The 24,260-nt window shown below is 39.5% G+C and overlaps 1 protein-coding gene across 6 annotated transcripts in view; it reads right to left on the bottom strand.

The window, feature by feature from the left end:
- The window catches only part of CD44 (CD44 molecule (IN blood group)), a 61,938-nt gene that overhangs the window by 12,648 nt on the left and 25,030 nt on the right, over window positions 1-24,260 (bottom strand). The window contains exons 3-8 of one of the 6 annotated variants that reach the window (XM_082316691.1): window positions 22,346-22,482; window positions 20,842-20,913; window positions 19,906-20,145; window positions 18,285-18,380; window positions 5,432-5,611; window positions 3,463-3,624 (exon numbers count right to left, since the gene is read on the bottom strand). In XM_082316691.1, the coding sequence (XP_082172817.1) occupies window positions 3,463-3,624; window positions 5,432-5,611; window positions 18,285-18,380; window positions 19,906-20,145; window positions 20,842-20,913; window positions 22,346-22,482 (887 nt within the window). Of the gene's footprint in view, window positions 1-202; window positions 868-3,462; window positions 3,625-5,431; window positions 5,612-12,921; window positions 13,493-18,284; window positions 18,381-19,905; window positions 20,146-20,841; window positions 20,914-22,345; window positions 22,483-24,260 lie in introns of those variants that run through there. The other 5 variants (XM_082316690.1, XM_082316689.1, XM_082316694.1 and 2 more) reach the window with 5 other exon arrangements.

Consider the following 24,260-nt stretch of genomic DNA (forward strand, 5'->3'; position numbering starts at 1 on the left):
TTACTGGTACCCGTCAGAGGAGAGTCATCACCAGCTTTGTTCATACTAGTTGTGGTCCTGTGCAGGACCTCATCCCCAGGGCCGTCTGTGGGATGTGTGATGCCTTCAGTGCCCTGTCCTGGTTCACTATCTGAAGGCAGAGGTGGCTGAGTTGGGTCTTCATGGTGGGCACCGTCAAGAGAGGCATCAGCTGTTACCATGATTATTTAATCAGCTGTGAATTCCATGTCCGTGCTGCCATGCCCCTCCCATTCCCACCATGTTCAAGTCTCCTGTTCACTTTAAACCACTGCTACTCTTTTCTCACCACAAAAGAAGAAGAGAAGCGAGACCTTCTGTCCTCCCGTACATCATCACTGCTCTCTCAATGTATTGATCAGACATTTTCATTTGCTATTCTCATCCACTTTTGTACTTAATCCAAAAGATTCCCAAGGACAGTGGACACAGGGAAAGGACCCAGAGACAGCAGTCAGGAGAATTCCCTGACCTGCATCTCAGGCTGACCGCAGGTCCTCAGCTTAAGGGACACTGTCAAGGTGCTGCTACGGTGTGTTTATGTTACAGATAACAGTACTGACAGTAAAGAACCCTTTCTACAGGCATTGATTCTCCTTTGTTGCTCCAGGATCTCTGAGTGGTAACAAGTTAGACAAAACGGTTATAATTGTTTGTTCTTACTAGTAGGAAGAGGGGTCTGCAGTTGGTTAAGATGATCTTCAGCATCTGGAAATACTCCAGGTATCCAATTGACATGGGAACCATCTGTGGTGTTTGCTTGTTCACTTTCACTTCCAGGCAGAGTGCTAGGTGCCAGTGGCTCCTTGGTTGCTTTCTCTCGGTTAACATCATCCACGGACTCTGTGACTGCCATGACGACGGCATGATCAGCTTTAAAAGTGAGCACTCACAAAACCACCACCCACATTATTTCCCTCTTTCCTGTACCACAGCAAGCCAGAAAGCACATCCATCTTCCTTATTCAAAGCACGGAAGGAGAGAAGATATGAGGGCCTCCCCTTCTTCTTCCACACTGTCACTGGCTTCTGAGAGACCCTTAAGCACCACATATATGCTCACCATTTTAGAGGGTGACATTGGCTACATATACAGATCCCAGTGACAGATGGAGAGGGAAGACCTTCAGAAGAAGAGACCACAGCAGCAACAACCTGACCCTGTAACTCAGGAGTGAGTGGCCGTACTGCAGCCAGATCTGTGGCAGTCTTGCCTGGCAATCCACCGGTGAGGAGGAGTAAGGAATTGAAGGCAGAATTTATGGGACATAACCCTTCTATGATTGCCCTGCCCACACCACCGGGACAGCAGTCCCTGGTGATGGTGCTGCTGCTGAGTCACAGGAGCCAGCCATCTGATTAACCCACCAGAGCACCTCCACCACACCAATCATGGTGCCAAAGCATATCAAGCCTGATCCCACTGATGCACAAGAGAGGAAGATGGGGCTGGGGATTCAGAATCACCACAGTGCGTGTCTTGCAGAACAGTCAGGAGGCCACCCAGAAACATGCTTCAGCAAAGGACAGAAACCACCAAGTGTACCAGCAAGGAGTCCCTTATGCCTTGTCCAGAGGGTAACTCTGTCAACAGCACAGGTCCCACAATGGATTTTTGCACTGCAAGTCCACACCGAGAATGTAGACCCCCAGGATGAGAAAGATAGGGAAAGGAGTAAATTTCAGAAGAAATAATGTCTCATTTCGCACCAAGCATGAGAAATGAGTATGATCCATTATTCTTACTGGTACCCGTCAGAGGAGAGTCATCACCAGCTTTGTTCATACTAGTTGTGGTCCTGTGCAGGACCTCATCCCCAGGGCCGTCTGTGGGATGTGTGATGCCTTCAGTGCCCTGTCCTGGTTCACTATCTGAAGGCAGAGGTGGCTGAGTTGGGTCTTCATGGTGGGCACCGTCAAGAGAGGCATCAGCTGTTACCATGATTATTTAATCAGCTGTGAATTCCATGTCCGTGCTGCCATGCCCCTCCCATTCCCACCATGTTCAAGTCTCCTGTTCACTTTAAACCACTGCTACTCTTTTCTCACCACAAAAGAAGAAGAGAAGCGAGACCTTCTGTCCTCCCGTACATCATCACTGCTCTCTCAATGTATTGATCAGACATTTTCATTTGCTATTCTCATCCACTTTTGTACTTAATCCAAAAGATTCCCAAGGACAGTGGACACAGGGAAAGGACCCAGAGACAGCAGTCAGGAGAATTCCCTGACCTGCATCTCAGGCTGACCGCAGGTCCTCAGCTTAAGGGACACTGTCAAGGTGCTGCTACGGTGTGTTTATGTTACAGATAACAGTACTGACAGTAAAGAACCCTTTCTACAGGCATTGATTCTCCTTTGTTGCTCCAGGATCTCTGAGTGGTAACAAGTTAGAGAAAATGGTTATAATTCTTTGTTCTGTTCATGGTAGTCATAAGACTAGGTTTCCTCTCAGAATCAGCTTCAAAGTTTGGCATTACTGAAGGGTTTTACCTATTAGAATTACTCTGTGGTGTAGTATTTACTGAACCCACCACCCACACTGATCTTCTCTTCCTTACATGCAGAGTAAGCTTTATGGTTTTTCTTCTAATTGGATCATGAAGAAGAAAAGGAAACAGGTTTTTCTATTTATTTTCATTGTCATCAGCTTTCCAGCTTCGCAACCTAAGCTGTCCTGCTTTTTCAGAATAGATGGCTAATGCTGTATAATGCAGGAGCAATGAGATAGAAGAGATACCATCAGAGGAACACACAGTAACTATAAAAGAAATTTAACTAGCTGTCACAAAATCAAAAATAGGTTCTGAGCATTGTCTGTTTACGAAAGGATTAAAATTAGCTTTCCTCTTATTTTAGGAATAAGTCATGTGTTTCTCATATCATGTTTTTAGAACATTATTTTGATGGTATAAATGGTATGTGTTATATGAGACTGCATCATGGTGTTGTGTCATGCCAGTTTTGTAAATTCCTTTCTCTAATCATTCTATGAACCAGAAGGACAAATGTTTTGATATGAAAAGAACACTCTTTCCCCAGGTGAATATTCACAAATTAAAAGCATTAACCTGTTGATGTACAAATATACAAAAGTATGAATTCAGCTTTATGGTAAAGACAGTTTGGCAACACCAAATAATATAGCATGTAATGAGTCGGATGCAATTCCACATTCATGCTTCACTAAGGAACAGAAAACACTAAAAGTGGTGTTGGTAAGTAAAAAAATAAATGTTTTATACAGAGCTAAAATTGAAAACTTCTATCTCACCACCATCCAGGCAGAGCACAGAGAAAATTAATCACTCTATAGTTTATATAATTGTCTTAAAGAGATCAGTAAGTTACTCCTCCCTACAAGTTCATGCAGTATCTTTCCAAGACAGGCCATCTGAGAGACAGAAGTGATGAAATATACGTAATTGACATTATTACTAGTACCTGTAGTGGAAGACTGTTTTTCATACGTGTTCTCACTGGAAGGAATAATTCTATCCATTATAGCAGGTTGTGTGGCATAATTCTCTCCCTTGTTCCAACCTGGATACATCAATGGGTCTTGTGCTGAGTCGTTCTGTTTGGCCCCATGGTTGGAGGCCATAGCTGTTATGATGATGGTGAAGCAATTATGAACTCAGTATATAAAGATCCATTTCTCATATTATTCTCCTCTTCGGTTCTTGTCTCTATGACAGGCCTTGCTCACATGTCTACTACATTTAATGGCAAAGAGAAGTAAAGCAGATTTGCTTCTCATTCTGGTTTATGTTTAGAAAAGCTGCCTACTGTCACCAATAGGACTGACTCCTTCCTCAAACTGAGCATATGCTTTTCAGAATCAAGATATTTCATTGTTTTTCAAAAGTATTTCCCCAAAACATGCTGTTGACATTGTATTGGTTGAATATCAAACCAATATCCACTGATACAGAATTAAAAACAGCAAAGGCAGAAATAACTGCAAGAGTATGACCCCTCAGTAAGATTTTAATAACAGAATTTGTGTGTATTGACTATATCCAATTTTTTCCCCTCAGATTTTCACTGTTGTATTAGTTGCAGCATCTCCAGGAAAATAGACAAGGAACTCTAACAGAGGGCAAGGCTAGTACATGCTGCAGATTCGTGAATGGTGCACACAATAAATAAGACAGCATTCAACTGGAGAATATTTGATATTACAGTTATTTAGAAAAATATTATATTGTCCATATCAACCAATCTGTAGCTTTTATTAGACAGTCGCAGCAAAAGAGTACCCAAATTTTATAAGTAGCATAACCCTCCTTAACCTCCCCCAACCCAATCAAAAAAAAAACCCAAGAAAATTGCCACAGCATGTTAAAATTTTAATTGCAACTAGGCCAAATTAAATTGCTATAGTGGTATAGCATGGCATAGTATAGTATAGTATAGTATTTATATATATCAGTAATACGTTGTACTGCATCACCAGATTTTTAAAGGATGTTGAGATGAAACACCTGGGGTTGATATCTTAGAGGAATGTGGGCTTAGGGACTGCCAAAGCAGTGAGCTACACAAAACTTTTGCTAATAAGATTACATTTAGTTGAAGGAATAGATCCACATTATACAGCCTCTCAAATAATATTCATGATATGCTTGTCCTCAGTGGCCTGTATTTGATAATTAGCAAGAGTAGATGATGACTGTGTTAAATTCGCTGTTGGCAGTGCTTAGTACAGCAAATCAGTCATTAACTAGCAAACTTACTATACTCACAGGAACAGAAACTAATATACGTCAATTTCCAGTTACTAGCTTTATAGTGTAATTTGATCTTTTATGTTTTAATTGCTTTGACCGATGGAAGAGAGAAGCCTCTCTTTTATTCTACACTATGCTTTGTATTCTTCCCTTCATCACCAGTATCATCTTGTCATAGTTCAAAAGTGAAGTGAGTAGATACGTTAGATAAAAATTTTTAGATATAATTTCCATATTAACAAAAATTTTAAAATACCCAAAACAGGTCCAATAATGACTTGCAATGAGGGAGTGAACACAACTCCCAAATATGTGAAAAATACAACAGACATTATTATTTTTCCATTTAAACATTCACTGTTTCCTACAGATATAACCCTGTTAGGTAGCCTGTTAAAACCTTGTGACTGTGTGACACAGAACACAAAACGTAGGAGACAGTTACGGAGTTAATATACTATAGGTCTTGACACGCAGTCCAAATAGGAGAGAAAACAAACCTCCAGGAACAGGTCTGAAGAATAGAATAATTTAAAAAAAATATAACATCAGAATTGCTCAGGTTTATTCACAGAACCTCTGTTATGGCCTCAGAATGCAAAATTGTTAGTAAAAAAAATCCTAAAACTAAACCTTTAGTAAACCCTGATAATTTTCTAAAATGTGACCTGTAATATTACCTGTATGAGAAGATTCCTTTTCAATATCATTTTCACCTGCAACAGTAAATTCATGTTGTTCAATACTCCCAGTAGTATTTGCAGGATTTTGTTCTTGACTGATCCATCCAGAATGAACACTGTGTAATAGTGGATTTTGGGTTGGTCCTTGACGTTTTTCATTTTCACTTGTAACTAGTGCTGATAAGATGATGATTGAATCAATAATGATGAAAATACCCAACACCAGTTATATTATTCTCATCTTCATGGCTTACACAACAAGGGTGCTTGGCTTTTTTGTTTTGGCTTTTTCTTTTCATTGTTGCATTTGATGTGAAATGAAAGATGAAAGAAAACAAAAGTCCTTTGGAAACCCTATCACACAAAAGCATCACTAGGATCTGAAGAAGATTTGCATGCGCTAGAAAGTATCCCGATGACCAGTGGCAGAGAAAAGCTATAGGAGAAGCAGTGCAAGAACATATAAAAACAACAGCTTGCATCTCTAGTTCGTATTTATTAATACTAACTTAACTGTGAGTCTGTGTATTCTGGGTTTTTAAAAGTGAAAAAGATGATGAACTTTCTGTTTCGAGTTAATATCTCAATTACACAATTACAAGGCTGGCTCCAGGGAAATTGTCCTTTCTTCTGGGACTGGATAAATGAAATAAGTAGGTTCATATAGTTGAAGTTGAAAAGCATACTTGTTTTGAACTCAGTAATAATTAAAGCTCTTACTGATAAAATAAATCCATTGCTCACTCTTTAATTTGCTGTTGTTTCCATAGCAGAAGATGCAGTCAGAAATCACCTGAAGTACTACAGCCATAAGAGTTTTTCTAATGAACACTAAATGGCTTAGAAAAGATACACCAGGAAAAAAAAAGAATACCTGTAACACTAAGATGAACATTAGAACTCAGTTTGAAATGTGTTTGTGTTAGGTATCAAACATTTCCATGAGTGATATATTAAAGGTAAAGCAAATGTCCTTAATCAGATCATGCAAAGAATGAGCTGGACCTGTTACATATGCCATAAGTCACCAGCTAGAGAAACCTACGCTATTTCCCAAAAAGAGCAAAACTAGAGGAATATTTATCTTCACATTCAGGCAATGAACTGTTCATAAAGAGGGCACTCATGCAAGTGTAATTAAGTATTTCTGTAATTAAACCCATTACATATAGATTATCTTGTAAAAAAAAAAAAAAAGTTAAAATTAACTAATGTATGAATACAACTGATCTAACAATACTTCAGAACTAAAAGAAAGTTATCACAAAAATTATTTCTGGGTGACTACAGCACCTGTTCTGATGCCAACTGTGTAAACTTTCACTGTTCAAAACAATCTCAGAACCAGAAAGACAGGAGGCAGATCATATAAATCCAAAGAACTACCACAGGATGTAGAAAATACTTGGTTTTACATAGGGATAAGAAGGCTTTCCACAAGTCCCAGTGAAATGTATTTCTTTTCAGTACAATCTAATTTCATGCAATTATCAGGCTGGCCCCCCATCCAGCTGTATATAGCTGTGCCTCCAGCTATTCAGTTTTGCACCTCTCCTTATCAGGGTAAAGCTGTGCATTACAGCCACAACATCCTAAAAACGAAGCTCATATCCAGCTATGCTTTTCAAAAAAAATTAACTGGAAACTATTTAGGTACACAGCAAAAATAGCTGGAGACTGCACTCTGGAGAATGCACTTTGCGTACAGAGGTTTTTAGGGTTGAAGAACATGACACTGGCACTAACACTGGTGGCAAAATGTTCACATTCACCTGGAGGTAGTATATTATCCTTTGTAGCACAGTTTCATGTATTTGAATCACTAGCTCCCTTTTTTGTCTTTTGTCTTCAGATTTTAGAATGGAAATTTTGAAGTGGAAAAAAGGGATTTTTTTTTTCTCACCAAGGTGGGTCACCAAATGTTGCAATCTGCTCAGTTTTATTACACTACTGGCAGTGCAAGTTTAAAAATCCCAGAGATGTGAGGAAAAGTGGCAAGTAATGAAGATTAGATGCAAATATAGGCTTGGAATGACAGATTAATGTTACAGATGCCACCTCTGAGGGCCCTAGTACAAATAATATAAAGGTTTTATACTGAACTGAGGCTAATAGTATGGGAATTACAATCAGCTGCACCATAACAGTGTTATAATTCACTAAATTATGTCACATATCTGAATATTATCTAAAATGCTTAATTGCTTTACCCCTCCCAGCAGAGCTAGGATACTGCTCCTCTTCATCTGTATAGGCAAGGTTCCAATGATCTTGTGTGGAGATTTCCAGAAGTGTTTCATGTTGCGAGTCTAGAGCTGTTAGGACAATGGAGGATTCCATGCTGACCATGCTCTACTTCTACCATTATTACTCTACTGTTAGTGTGTGCCATAAAGGTGGTGGAAAATGGAAATTCATGCATAGCTTAACTGTAGTCTCTCTTCTCTTCTTATCCAATCCCTTTACATCAAACCAGTCACTCTTTTCTTTGCATTGGACAGATGCAAAGTTTCCCAAGAAGAATGGGGGAAACAAGCAATAGAAGAATAATGTATAGCAGAAGTAGTGCAAAACCGTTACAGCAGTTATAGACATTTAAACTCAAGTTTAAAGAATAATGCTGGACCTGAATAAGGTAGATATCTGAATACATGTAAAACATGCTTGCTAAGTACTCAAGACGTACTCAGATTCATGTTAGAATATCCACCACTGAGCTCAAAAGCTATGGTCAGCAAAAAAACTGAAGCACCTTGACAGCGACCAGGAATCCAATATTAGTCAATAAAGTTATAATACAATTGAACAGATGATAAAATAAAACTTCCACAAGAGTCTATGATCAGAGATTGTACATGTTTTCACCCACGGAGCATGCAAACACCCCTAGGCCACAGAAGGTAGTTGGAATGCAATACGCCATGTGGAATAAGTCACCAATGCAGTCTTGAAGATAAATAAACACCAGAAATACCCAAAACTTAGGCAAAAGAATAAAAAATCCCAAAGCAAGATGACTTGCTAATTTTGTATTTTCCTCTAAAAATGAAGACCACTGCTGAAAAACCACAAATACTCCACTATCATCAGAAAAAAAAATAAAATGCTTATAAAGAGTGATTTATAAACACTACAGAGAAAATAAGTGCACAGACAAAAGACACATTAAGACGTGCTTAAATTAAAATAAATTAAATTACAAAAAAAAGAACAGATTATTATCTTTGTACAAATAAGAGCATTACAGTATAGTCATTAATTGCAACATCTATACTGAAAAAACCCCCACGGCTGGGGGCATTCCCTGGACATAAGGCCAAGTAGCACACTGTGTGCTTCAGTGACACACAGCATTTGGCTATAATCCTCATATGAAGTGTTTTTTTGGTTTTGAGAAAGAATTATTTTAGGTAGGAATGGCTTTTTTAGTTAAAAAATAGCTATCAGATGATCACTGTGGGACCATTCATATCAGGAAAATAAGGCTATGTGTTAAAATATCTGAGTTGTGGTATTGGATCATGACTAAACATCTGAGGTCACAAAACAAATGACATGATGGTAAAAGAGTGCATGACAAGAGACAACCATTCCATCGATATGGACCTCATATGATTTTTCCAATCACAAGAATTCAATTTCTGAAACAAGAGCTGATCGTGAGAGCATCCAATTTTCACACAGTATATGTGTGGCAAAGGAGGAGGGACATCGGGTAGGACAGGAAAAAGAAGAAAGAAACCATCCAAAGAGAAAGGAAATTCCTTACTAGTACTTGGAGCATACTCGTCCGTGGCCACACTCCTGTCCCAGCCTGGAAATACTGTTGGGTAAATCGTCTCCTCTGAAGAATCTTCGTCATCTGAACCATTGCCACTTGAGGTCACATCTGCTGTGATGATGTTAAATCTGCCATGAAGCGCTAACCCACAAGGTCTTCTGCTGACAGCAGTTATGCTTTCCTGCCTCCCTTACATGCAGCCTTACAATCACAGAGGAGAGTGTACAGCCCTGTGCTTCCCGTGGTCCATATCTCCTCCTGGTTCTTCCACCCACAAGGGATTCATCACTCTGCCGTGGCCCTGCTGAAGCTCCCTCAACGTGGCTCTTTTAGCTACATTTCAGTGCCCTATGCATGCTCGCAGCACTAAGCATACTCTGTCCTCTTCCAGCAGAGTGAGCATAGTGTACTGGCTTGAAAACATTTTCTTCCTTTCTCCCACAAGTCCTTCTCATTGGAATAGTCTACTTCTAAACTGCCTCCAAACAGGAAAAAAGAAAAACCCAAGTACATCCTTTATAAAATGACTCATATACTCATCCCTTTCAGACACGCAGAATACCTCTGCAGTACATGAACAATGTGGACAGCTGCTCTGTCACTACCAAATGCACAGTCAGTGAGACATAGCCCGGTACTTTGCTTTTCCCACTTCAAGCGCAAGGTAACAAAAAGCAGTGACATATACCACACATTCAACCCCCCTCCACTTAATGCTTCTGAAGCTTGCTGCCCTGGTGCTCTTGTTGTTCAGCCCCTAATCAAAGCGCCCTCTTAGCATGACGTTCTTTACCCTTGGTTGCTTGTGTGGTTTCTTGCATCTTCCCTCCAGGATTTGACCACCACCAGGGGTTTGAGAACGCATTCCACCAGGCTTGGGTGGTGGCTTTCTCCAGCTTGTCATGATGAGGCCCTGGAGCTGTTAGGACATGGTTCGTTCAACCAAGATCTTGTTATTATTTCTTGAGAAGCACTTTTCCTCCAGCAAAGTCAAGTCCACCAGCACCAGCACCCTGAGCATGCTCTTGCCACTGAGACAAATGTGAGTGCAAGGCGAATGTATGAACCCATGGTGTCATTACATTCCTCAAACACTTAGCCAGATGCAAGCACTAGTGGCAGTCCCAAGTAAGAACATGGTCCCTTGAGAGGAGTTGTCAAAAAGCCCTGTGGGTCTTTGCTAGCCCTTCACATTCAACAAGGTTAATGAGTTCCTCACAGGCTTTGCCAGCGTGAGAGAGCAGATAGCCTTAGCTAGACTCCAGAATGAGGAACATCCACCAAGACAATATAAAATCACATACAAAATGTGAAAGAAGTATCCATGACAAGGAAAAAGGACACCCAGAGATAAGCACACCCATTAGTTTAGCCTTCTCTTCTACTGACAACCCCGTGAAGCCAATGCTGTCAAGGACCTGGGCTCAGAACTATGGCCATTCCAGTCGAAAGGCACACGCACTCCCCTTGGCCTGCTGCTGTCAGGAAAATCCACACAAGAAACACTTTCCAGTTAGGCGTCAGCATAGCATGGAGAGAAAGATGCAGCTTTACTCCTATCGCATTACCAATGCACAATATTTTTGCAGAACATAGCATTTCAAAGAGTAGTGTCCCATAGGTTTGTAACAGGCATTTAAGGATGGAAAGAGATTGTTGTTTAGAAAAATTACAGGAATCTAGAGTCTTTTGATCCACTGTGTTAGGCAAGCCAAATAGGTATTGGCATCCAAATGGAAATAATTGTGCCAGTTGTATAGAGGCTGGAAACTCCCTCCCAAGAGGAATTATTCCTTGAGACACAACATGCCACAAGGGAAGCCCACAAATCAGATATGAATGGAGACAACACATCAATTCTAGAGGCAATGGAAGATGGTTCTTCTAAGGATATGGACCTCACAAGATTTAAATGGGTTTTTCCTGTGGCACAGGAGATATTTCTGAAACAAGAGCTGATCGTGAGAGCATCCAATTTTCACACAGTATATGTGTGGCAAAGGAGGAGGGACATCGGGTAGGACAGGAAAAAGAAGAAAGAAACCATCCAAAGAGAAAGGAAATTCCTTACTAGTACTTGGAGCATACTCGTCCGTGGCCACACTCCTGTCCCAGCCTGGAAATACTGTTGGGTAAATCGTCTCCTCTGAAGAATCTTCGTCATCTGAACCATTGCCACTTGAGGTCACATCTGCTGTGATGATGTTAAATCTGCCATGAAGCGCTAACCCACAAGGTCTTCTGCTGACAGCAGTTATGCTTTCCTGCCTCCCTTACATGCAGCCTTACAATCACAGAGGAGAGTGTACAGCCCTGTGCTTCCCATGGTCCATATCTCCTCCTGGTTCTTCCACCCACAAGGGATTCATCACTCTGCCGTGGCCCTGCTGAAGCTCCCTCAACGTGGCTCTTTTAGCTACATTTCAGTGCCCTATGCATGCTCGCAGCACTAAGCATACTCTGTCCTCTTCCAGCAGAGTGAGCATAGTGTACTGGCTTGAAAACATTTTCTTCCTTTCTCCCACAAGTCCTTCTCATTGGAATAGTCTACTTCTAAACTGCCTCCAAACAGGAAAAAAGAAAAACCCAAGTACATCCTTTATAAAATGACTCATATACTCATCCCTTTCAGACACGCAGAATACCTCTGCAGTACATGAACAATGTGGACAGCTGCTCTGTCACTACCAAATGCACAGTCAGTGAGACATAGCCCGGTACTTTGCTTTTCCCACTTCAAGCGCAAGGTAACAAAAAGCAGTGACATATACCACACATTCAACCCCCCTCCACTTAATGCTTCTGAAGCTTGCTGCCCTGGTGCTCTTGTTGTTCAGCCCCTAATCAAAGCGCCCTCTTAGCATGACGTTCTTTACCCTTGGTTGCTTGTGTGGTTTCTTGCATCTTCCCTCCAGGATTTGACCACCACCAGGGGTTTGAGAACGCATTCCACCAGGCTTGGGTGGTGGCTTTCTCCAGCTTGTCATGATGAGGCCCTGGAGCTGTTAGGACATGGTTCGTTCAACCAAGATCTTGTTATTATTTCTTGAGAAGCACTTTTCCTCCAGCAAAGTCAAGTCCACCAGCACCAGCACCCTGAGCATGCTCTTGCCACTGAGACAAATGTGAGTGCAAGGCGAATGTATGAACCCATGGTGTCATTACATTCCTCAAACACTTAGCCAGATGCAAGCACTAGTGGCAGTCCCAAGTAAGAACATGGTCCCTTGAGAGGAGTTGTCAAAAAGCCCTGTGGGTCTTTGCTAGCCCTTCACATTCAACAAGGTTAATGAGTTCCTCACAGGCTTTGCCAGCGTGAGAGAGCAGATAGCCTTAGCTAGACTCCAGAATGAGGAACATCCACCAAGACAATATAAAATCACATACAAAATGTGAAAGAAGTATCCATGACAAGGAAAAAGGACACCCAGAGATAAGCACACCCATTAGTTTAGCCTTCTCTTCTACTGACAACCCCGTGAAGCCAATGCTGTCAAGGACCTGGGCTCAGAACTATGGCCATTCCAGTCGAAAGGCACACGCACTCCCCTTGGCCTGCTGCTGTCAGGAAAATCCACACAAGAAACACTTTCCAGTTAGGCGTCAGCATAGCATGGAGAGAAAGATGCAGCTTTACTCCTATCGCATTACCAATGCACAATATTTTTGCAGAACATAGCATTTCAAGGAGTAGTGTCCCATAGGTTTGTAACAGGCATTTAAGGATGGAAAGAGATTGTTGTTTAGAAAAATTACAGGAATCTAGAGTCTTTTGATCCACTGTGTTAGGCAAGCCAAATAGGTATTGGCATCCAAATGGAAATAATTGTGCCAGTTGTATAGAGGCTGGAAACTCCCTCCCAAGAGGAATTATTCCTTGAGACACAACATGCCACAAGGGAAGCCCACAAATCAGATATGAATGGAGACAACACATCAATTCTAGAGGCAATGGAAGATGGTTCTTCTAAGGATATGGACCTCACAAGATTTAAATGGGTTTTTCCTGTGGCACAGGAGATATTTCTGAAACAAGAGCTGATCGTGAGAGCATCCAATTTTCACACAGTATATGTGTGGCAAAGGAGGAGGGACATCGGGTAGGACAGGAAAAAGAAGAAAGAAACCATCCAAAGAGAAAGGAAATTCCTTACTAGTACTTGGAGCATACTCGTCCGTGGCCACACTCCTGTCCCAGCCTGGAAATACTGTTGGGTAAATCGTCTCCTCTGAAGAATCTTCGTCATCTGAACCATTGCCACTTGAGGTCACATCTGCTGTGATGATGTTAAATCTGCCATGAAGCGCTAACCCACAAGGTCTTCTGCTGACAGCAGTTATGCTTTCCTGCCTCCCTTACATGCAGCCTTACAATCACAGAGGAGAGTGTACAGCCCTGTGCTTCCCATGGTCCATATCTCCTCCTGGTTCTTCCACCCACAAGGGATTCATCACTCTGCCGTGGCCCTGCTGAAGCTCCCTCAACGTGGCTCTTTTAGCTACATTTCAGTGCCCTATGCATGCTCGCAGCACTAAGCATACTCTGTCCTCTTCCAGCAGAGTGAGCATAGTGTACTGGCTTGAAAACATTTTCTTCCTTTCTCCCACAAGTCCTTCTCATTGGAATAGTCTACTTCTAAACTGCCTCCAAACAGGAAAAAAGAAAAACCCAAGTACATCCTTTATAAAATGACTCATATACTCATCCCTTTCAGACACGCAGAATACCTCTGCAGTACATGAACAATGTGGACAGCTGCTCTGTCACTACCAAATGCACAGTCAGTGAGACATAGCCCGGTACTTTGCTTTTCCCACTTCAAGCGCAAGGTAACAAAAAGCAGTGACATATACCACACATTCAACCCCCCTCCACTTAATGCTTCTGAAGCTTGCTGCCCTGGTGCTCTTGTTGTTCAGCCCCTAATCAAAGCGCCCTCTTAGCATGACGTTCTTTACCCTTGGTTGCTTGTGTGGTTTCTTGCATCTTCCCTCCAGGATTTGACCACCACCAGGGGTTTGAGAACGCATTCCACCAGGCTTGGGTGGTGGCTTTCTCCAGCTTGTCATGATGAGGCCCTGGAGCTGTTAGGACATGGTTCGTTCAACCAAGATCTTGTTATTATTTCTTGAGAAGCACTTTTCCTCCAGCAAAGTCAAGTCCACCAGCACCAGCACCCTGAGCATGCTCTTGCCACTGAGACAAATGTGAGTGCAAGGCGAATGTATGAACCCATGGTGTCATTACATTCTTACAACAGCAAAAATATCCAATGCTTTTAGTGTAAGTGAAGTTTGAAACATTCTACTAAAGTATAAGATTGTGTTACCAGCTCTGAAAGTCCAGTAAATTCAATGAATTCTGCATAGCATTTTAGGTGTGACAGATCAAAATATGTACTGCATGTGAAATATGCCCCAATATTTTGACAAAAAGCATTCAAAGCTATTAGAAGCATGCACACCATAGAAATTTAGATCCCTCAAGCCAGTTGATAGTTTAACCTTTCTCTCTGCTAAGAAAGTTATTTTTCAATAAACTGAGAAGCAGAATTTGCAAGAAGAGCTGCACTTCAAGTCACACACACATTCACCAAAAGAAAGCAAAATCTACTTCAAAATGTTTCTCTGGAAATATTTTTATTCTGGCAATTCCTCTCAAGCAGTATTTTTATCACTATTTAGACCATCTTACTTCTATATCTTGAATATGAAGAAAAGATATCATGTAGTTTTTTTAATTCAGAAAAAAATCTTTAAATAATTAATTTAGAAAAATACCTTGAAGACTAACATCAAAGACACTAGTTTTGATCACTTTTTGTGCAATACATGAAAGCATTGGAAAATGCAAGACCTAGGAATCAAAGTTCTAATGAACAAACAGGATAAACTAATGTTCTTCAGTTTGCAGTAATTATGTTTTGCTTATCTGTTAACTGCAAAGTCTATGAGGTGTATGGACTTAAACTCAGAACTACACTTTTTCAAGGTGTAGCTATTTTGGTAGCAAAACCTAAAAGATTTTGCCTTTCTGAAAAGCTGTCCTTGGCTGAATAAATATTGTCTCTTCTCACAGTCACTTATTGCTCCCTAAACTTAGTACTACTAGTACTACTCTGATACTGGTGTCAGAAAATGGGAAACCTGGACATTCAAAATCTGATCTCTGACTGACAGACCATCAAAACTGAAGTGGACTCAGATTTGGAACTTTGGGATGGAACTGTGAAAAAAATGATAATGCCAAAAAATTGATTAACAAGAAAATAACTGAATAACTAAATAATTGGCATCTGACTTGCTGTAATCACACAAAATTCTCACCTCTACCTGCTTTCCACAACAAGCCTTAGGAGCTCATTTTCTTAAGTGATGAATACGTATTCATGGCTTCCTTTCACATGCAAAATACCAATGTAGATGCTTTCCTGTCAGATCAGCCAAAGTATGGACATAAGACTTTTCATTGATGAGATTTTTTTTCAGGGAACGCTCTAAACCAAATAAACGGAAAATCCACCAGAGCATAAAAATGTCTGTTATATATGGATGAACAAAATTAGTCGCAGTTACTGTTTGAGTAACTAGCTCTGATAACTTACGGAAGTATCTCATCAATCAGCAACAGAATTTTATGACATCTGATCTACAGATGAATGATAACTTATTAATAACAAAGAGAAAAACTTGTTTCAGCCAGGAGAGAAAGTCAATGACAAAGTGCTGGCAGTGTATTAATCTGGACTGTGAACTTAATGGAGAACATCACCAATAGTGTCCAAAGCCAGAGCAATAATGAAAGGGGATCATCTGAAGAACAAGGCCCTGTGGTGATTTCTCACTTCAAATCCATAGCAAAGAAGTGTTTTGATCAAGCTAGACACCTTTTCACCAAACTTGAAGTTTACAAATGATATGTAGTATAGATGGAGAGCCACCAGTTTTGTTTCTCACTTGTGCACACTATAGAATTAGATATATTTTTAGCCATCTATCTGAAGATATATGCTGAATAGTTTTCTTTACTTTTTTCTTAATTTTCTGCTTTCCTATCTGTGGGATTTTTCTCTGGGAAATTAAATTGTGGCCAGGATATTCCAATGAGCTTGCACTGTCACAGAATGTAATTAGCAGACATCGGGGCATGGCTTTATCTTCTTTCTTCTTTGTTGTCCATGTAACTTTCTCCTGTGCTACTGAATATTTGATGACTTCTCATGAGATACATAGCTTATACTTAACTTCTGAAAGGAGTGCTAAATTACTTATTTGTTTGTAATGCAGTAAAATTAAATGAAATGGGTCTGTTTGGCTTTAAAGTGTTGTTACTGAGTGATAGCTAAAGCTATCAGAAAAGCCCAGGTGCAGTACCTTTATAATCTTTTTTTCCAGAGAATCAATATATCAACCCTAAGCCAATAAGCAATCATGCCAATGCTATCACTTCTGTGATACACATATATCAGTATCGACATCTTTTATTACATAGTTCTATAGTTATTTAGATCTTTTAAAATCTTAAATACCTCTAGTTTTCTCTCTGTAAAATAGTCATGCCAATGAGAGAGAACTGTTAGCAACAGGAAGGGACATACGTATTTAGGGTCAATACACTTGATAATCAAGTAGCAAAGGAAAACCGAAAGCTTTCCTGCCTAGAAACAATGCACAGGTTTTTGCAATGGGTACAGAAACATCTGTACAAGGAAGCACTAAGTCACACACACATACAAAAGCAAACAAATATGAAGGAAAAATGGTCACCAGAGTCAACCAGACAAACTCCTCACTGTTACCAGGTGGGATTTCCCCCACTCCGCCCCACCCCTTTGTATCAAACCTTTCACTTGAAACAAGCACCAGAAAATTCTCTACTTGCTTTCAAGGTTTGGGGGAAAATCAACCTGATATTTCTTTTTTCCATCTACATATTTATAAGGTGTTATTAACCCTCACATCCTCTGAGTCAAGATGCTTGGTTGAATGATTTCAGTCTTTCAGTAAAGCTTTTGCTAACTGTGTAAGACGTGTAAGATGTATATTCATTCTTACTCTGTTCTGTGATTTCTATATACAGTAACGAGGGCACCATCCCTTCAGGTCACATAGATCATTTGACCATCTATCAGCAATCAACAAACAATTAAGCAAATTCCTCACTATCATGGTCTTCCATGGTGGGAAAAGAAGAGTCAGCAGGAAGAAACTTTCATTTCTATCAATCAGTTCAGTCTTTACTACAACACACCTCTGTAGATTTCTTCTGTATAATTACAATGTTCTCCCTTTAGGTTCACTTTGTTTTCTGGGGCAAAGGTCTTTACCACTCTAAACTTAAGAACTAGAGTGAATATATGTACAGTTCCACATTAAACATGTAAGATGACTTTAAAAGTTTTTATTTGCTGTAGCTGCTGTGCACTACATATTTGATAAAAACATCACAAGCAGTTTTTCCGACTCAGTACAGCTATTTAAGGACAAAGCAGAGAAAATGGCTACTGTTCTTTTAAGCCCTCAAAGCCTGTGGAGCCACCACAAGCCGCAATTTTTTCTCATGCATATTGCCAACAACAAGGATGAAATTAGGTTTCGCAGTGCACAAGTGGCTTGTCAATTAGTGAGCAAGGCCATGGTTTTGATGTGGATTACCCGCATTCACAACCATAAATATATTAGAATCACAGACACTTTCATTGACAAAAATATCCTTTTCTACCTCAGAAGTAAATTGACTTCAAGTGATAATTGATTGCACTAATTTGTGGTGCCTCATAGACTAAGTAGGTGTGATAAAAAAGCAGTGGGAAACACAAAACAACAATCTTTCTAACAACTCATGTATAAGCATTGAAGTAAACATACAGTAAATATTTTTGCTTTCCTTGTCCCAGAGAGTGAAGTTTATTTCTGACTTAACCAGTCTGGAAAGTACTGTCTTTCAATGTCTTTCCAAAATTGGAGATGATGTATACTTCACCACTTACCAGAATGCCCTGCTGGAAGAAGAAAGCAGTTTTTATGCAACCTATATTTTTTGTACTTATTATAATACATAAATCTTACTAGTACTCGCAGGATACTGTCCACCATCTTTTTCAGGGGAATCATCAGCTGCCGTCACCAAAGAGATATCAGGTGATACAGGAGAAACTTCATCATCTGTATGGTGATGGATGAATGATTACTATTTCATTAGCTGAGTTGCCACTCAGTACTCACAACTACTTCAATTATTCTATACTGCAAGTTTCATTCCTACATTTATTGGTCCAAGAGACAAGAAAGATACGGACTAGGTTCTTCATATAATTCAACCCCAAATAGCCTTACTTTACTAACATAGTAAGGATATCAGCAAAACAGATTATTTCAAGAGGAGTATGTATTACAGTGAACATTCTGGCAATGATCTGTTTGTGTGATTCAAGCTCTAATTGTACCTGTACACCATCTGGACAGGGATTCTAAAGCAATGAGTAAAGTTATTTGCATTCCCCTCTTTACTGATACGTATTCTGAGATTTAGTCCAAAAATCTAAACTCTGCATGTAAGCAGAGTTGATAAGAGTTGTCATGGCAAGCAATTGAAATACATGGCATATGCCTTGGGGAATGGCTCTGATTCTGCTTGCTTAGGAAGAGAATGTTAGGATTTACCTTTTATGATGCTAACTACCTGGAAAAACAAGCATAACATGTTATGAGCATACTGCCAGTGAAAACTCATTTTATAATCCTAATGTTTCTGCTCTTTTTTTTTTTTTTTTTTTTTTTTTTAATTTCAGTATTTATTGAGGATAATGATGCAAACTACTGGTATCCTTCACTGGTAAGTTATCGGTGATTTGATAAAAAGCTTGTAGTCAGAGGTCACACAGTAAACTTTACTGTACTTAGAGGATGAATAATATTTGTATCCCTTAGATTCAATGGGAACTAGTCTTTTAGACCTCTGTAAATTTCAGCCACAAAAGCAACGTAAAATACATGCCACTTCCACAGGAAAGCAAGATACAGGCAAGGCACTGTCATTCACTAATTTGCCATCCTGCAAAATGTCCTAGAAAAGAGTATGGCATTTGTATTTGGTAGGGCTTAATGAAAATAGAATTTGGTTTTACCACCTAAAGGAAGAAGATATTAATAACATTTTAATTTGGCATTTTTATCTTTCTGTGCATTCTGTAATATGCTGTAGTAAGAAGATGTCCTAAAAAACCCCCTGTATTTGTACAAAATCACTTGTACTGTAAACTCCTCCTTGTTCTTATTACTTAATGCCAATTCATCCTGTTAGAGAACAGATAAGAATGTTATCCTTATCTCCATATACCCATACCTCTCTGTGTTCACTACTAGATATGTTTTTGAGCCTTTAATGAAATAAATATTTTAATAAGAACAAGAGCCAATTCTTAGAACCATCTATTCTCAACATCCTGGGAAGTTTTATGTGGGAAACTATGCTGATGTGTGGCTGCTTTGTACTTCCATGCAATCAAAAAAAGCCTTACAAATTCAGAATGCTTCTGTTTTCTTTTGAAGACACTCATTCTCCTTTTACTTCTTCAGGACACTAATTAGAGACAGTACTTCTCATTCCCTCATGATATCCTCTAAATAGCAATGTAATCCTTCACTCGGTTATTTTAAAGGGGATATAGTGGCAACCTACTGTCCTTACCAGAATCTTTTCTAGCAATTTCTTTTTCACCTGCTCCAGAAGAATGATCTGGCAGCTGTGAGACTGGAGTAGCACTTCCATAATATGAAGGGCTGGATCTCCTGATGGAGGTATCCATGGGAGTTGTGTCATGTGTTGATCCACTACCTACATTTTCATCATCCACACCTGAGGTTGAGGACTCTCCGCTATGACGCGTGCCATCTGCATTATAACGTGAGCCATCTGCATTGTCAATGACTGTTGGAAAGAGGAAATTAAGAAGCTGACAATATCAAGGAGCTACATAGCTATATTTCAGTAATGCTAAACAGTTTAAGTCCTATAACAAAAAAATAAAAAGAAACAGTTGTGGATTAATGTCAGTTCATCCATTTTTGCCATCCTATCTCATCTGTCTAGATCATACATTACTAAACTATGTGTAATGTATATATGCTAATGTATTTATTTGTCAAACATATACATCCTACTCTGCATCAAATATTTTGATATTTTCATCAGGCAGTTTGATTTTGAACATAAAATCTTGGCCTCTGCAAAGTCAATCAGAATTTTAGAATTGGGACAAATAATATATTATGAGAGTTTTCTTCCATTTCCAGCTGCTTTTCTAACCAGCAGCTCAAATGAGATGTAGAAAGGTTGTTGTCTTAAGCAAAGTCCTATATGTCAAAGAAACATTAGCAGCTCTGAGGTGCTAAAAAATGTCAAATACCTATATAAAAAATGTTTGGTAGCACCTTGAGACAAACCAACCTCCACAGGATTTAGGGGAAGACAAGTGACTAATTGCTTTAATTGCTGTTGAATATCTCTTGACTTCTTTTTCTTATGTTTGACTTGATTTTTAATAGTAGCAATTGTTTATGTAAAAAAAGATAACCAGATCCTAAAAATTAAACAAGTGGCAGGTCTTTCTAATCAACACAGTACCTATTTCACCCTGATTATTGAGGAAAGAAGTATCTAGTCTTTCAATTGGCTCACACGCTTTGTCCCTTGTTTCTGTAAAAGAAGGAAAACAGAAAATATTAATTTGAGAAAATTGAGAAAAAAGTCATGTGTTTAGCCATATTAATTGTACATAATCACAAAACATCAGCTTCAGCTGTGGGCAATTGAAAACAAATTTCCAAATCAAACACTATTCACTGATCTACCTACATTCCCTTTTTGCTCCTTCCCAGGTGGGGCACTTCAAGATTATTCTGTCAGCTAACAACAAGATTTTCCATTTCCATAACCATTCCAGAAAATAGTTGCAGTCAATGTCAGTTAAAATAGACTTATGACCCAGTTTCAATGCAGACAGCCCCACTGCCATGGCAGCAGTAGCAGCGCTAGTCCTTTTTAGCCAGTGGGACCCTGTCCCCTCCACAGAGGGCTCTGCACAGCCAGAGTGTGCCCTTGTCTGGTGAGCATTGCTTGCTCCAGCGGGCTGCAGTGCCATACTCAGGGCCAGTGTGTGAGCCACCTGCTCATAGTGCTGGATGGGAATAAGACTCAGGAGGAGTTATAAAGCTCTGGTGGGGATGGACACCACTGTAGCAGGAGAAGAGTCATCCGTGGGTGACAAGGATGGCAGCTCACTTGATAGTATGCCAATCCAAAGATGATTTTTAATGATATGACCACCAAGAACAAAATAAAAAAAAAAGTCACTGCCATTCAAATCATCAATGAATTTTGCCTGCAGCTTTCTGTAAGATGTTTCCACTGTGAATGTAATAATTTACTGAAATTCAAGACACTTGAAGTTAGTCCAGATTTTATCTTCAAATACTGTGTTCAGCATCTGTCACAAGATTATCTACATGTTCCTAATAATTTAGTAAAATATTTCCAAGTATTAAAAAGTTCAAAACCTTAGAAGAAAGCAGTCTGCTTCTGACCCGCATCACTATCTAACTGCCTAATGTCTGAATGGAGAGTATTTGCCTGAGAGCAAATACTCAATGAACCTGCAAACAGGAGAGCAGCAACCACATCCACGGGCCTGAGATGGCCACCATGGGCTTTGGAGGTGCTGGAGGTGGCAGCTACTCCTAGTATCCCTTGACAAAAATAACTGTTGTTCGCTATAGAAGCTCATGTTCATGAACTGAAGAGCTGAGCTCCATCACCTAAAACAGTTATGTCTTTTAGATTCACTGCTGCAGTGGTTCACTGCACTAAGCCATGAACCGTTCTGAAGCTATCAAGTTAGTCCCAAGGGCAGAAAATGGTTTAGTTCAAAACACACTAATGACAAAATGAGTCAAATTCATTGCTGGCATTATAGATACATATCTAGAGGCTGACAAAATGTATTTCTTCTCAGTTAAAAAACAGATGATATTTAATATAAAGCCCTGATTCCAGTACCTTAAACAGGAGATTACATATGTTATTGTTAGTTAATCCATATCTAAAATACATCATAAAAGTATATACATACCTGTTGCATTGTAACAGTATGCATCATACCGACCAGTTGTGTTTGCCGAAAGTTTGTAAATGCCAGTATGATTTGCTGCACAAAGATGATAAGGATTGATTCGTGGGATAACAATATTCCCCACTACAAAACCATACCTGTTAAGAATGGAGAAAAATACACCATATTACACATTATAACAGGTGGCATAAATGTTCTAGGTATCTCAAACATGAAGAAGCTAGGAAGAAGCCATTATTTTAATCTTACATTGTTTTTAAAAAGTGCATGTGTTTATGCATACTTTTTGTATATGAAGCGTGTTCCTTTCTCACATGTAGCTACATCAGTCTCCAGCCACTCAACACCATTTTACATGTAATTTCTAGAGCTAAACCCATTTTAATTAAGTGAGCATCTTATTAGCTGGGACGATTGGTTCCAGAGCAAAGCAGTGAAAGTGAGGAACTGGGAGGTAAGTGCACTTTTTATTCAGTGTGAGGTTGTATTACTTGACACTAAAGACTGGCTTCTTTTTTCTTCAGGGAGTCACATTTTCATTGCTTTGAGCATAACACACTGCTCAGTGACATTTCACAGTGAAATGTTGGGGGCTCAATTTATAGTACTTGGGCAAATTTAGAGAATGATTGTAATACACATCACTTTCTGCAAAAGCTGACAGCTTAGTAAAATATTCAGATACAACACTCATTTATCCACAAATTCTTACTGTATCTTTCAGTTGAACAATGTGGCTATCATGTACAGAGCTCACATATTTCAGTGAAGACTGTGATTATCAGAGCTGCATAATGCACAATGCCTTATTACTATTTTGCAATCCTGTAACACCTGATTAATTCCGATGTATTTAGCTGGGAGGTGTGATAGAATGCTGACAAGAACTGGGGTTTGGTTTGAGTTTTGTTTTACTTCTTGAGAAGTACAATTTATCAGGGAGGAGTACATTACATAGCTTTTCAGTTTTTTATCTGTGAGCCCCATTCCAGTTACATGTCTAATGCACAGATACTTGCAATTCTGAAACTCTCTTGTAGGTGGAATTATAAACTGCTTTACTCACACTTCCAGCTGAGCCTATGATGTTGATACTTTATAATCCATTAATCACCTACTTGTGTTATGGTCTGTTGATTCATCTTATTCACTCACCATTCCACATGTATTTTGATGATTATATGCAGTATATTTTTTCTCTCCTACTCAAGCTTGATAAGAGCCTAGCCTTACTGACAAGGACTTCTAGCACAAGATCAACAAATGACAGTAAGAGAGTGGGAGGGCTGGCCAGAAGGAAGGGAGGAAGGAATCCTACCTACATGCCCTGCATGTCCAAATTTGTCCTCTGCTAAACGGTGAATTAGGGAGAATTGTAACATTAATGAAAAACTACAGCTCCCCACTCCAAAAAACATTTCCCTCTACTCCTTCTTTCAATTATCTTTATATTTTAACTTCAGAAAAGACTTTCCGTATTGCAGAACACTCATAATTGCTAGAACTAGAAATCTTTACCCCTAGGCATTTAGTTAGAATTTGATCCTTAGTCTCTACATATTGTGTAGGGCTGGACAATTAAGAATGCTAAGTATGTTTATATGATAATGTTAGAGAAAGAACATGCCTACCGTGTCATGCAGGACATTTCCCTCAGAGTAAAGAATTGTCTCTAGTCTTTATGTGGTACTATTTTAAATGACATTCCCACTTCTTGCCGAAGAATCTTCTAAGAATTTTCTGTACATTGTTCCTTGGCACTATTGTCCACCTCTTTCACCACCATGCAGGGCATAATGCTTGTGAAAACGAATGTGTCATATGCTGTCATCAATGGCAGTGCATGACATTTATATGTATAAGAATGTTTTCAAGGCACTGCACGTATATCATTCCATGATTACAAATTACTTTG

This window comes from Platalea leucorodia (genome assembly GCF_965183815.1).
Source record: "Platalea leucorodia genome assembly, chromosome: 7".
Lineage (NCBI taxonomy): Eukaryota > Metazoa > Chordata > Aves > Pelecaniformes > Threskiornithidae > Platalea > Platalea leucorodia.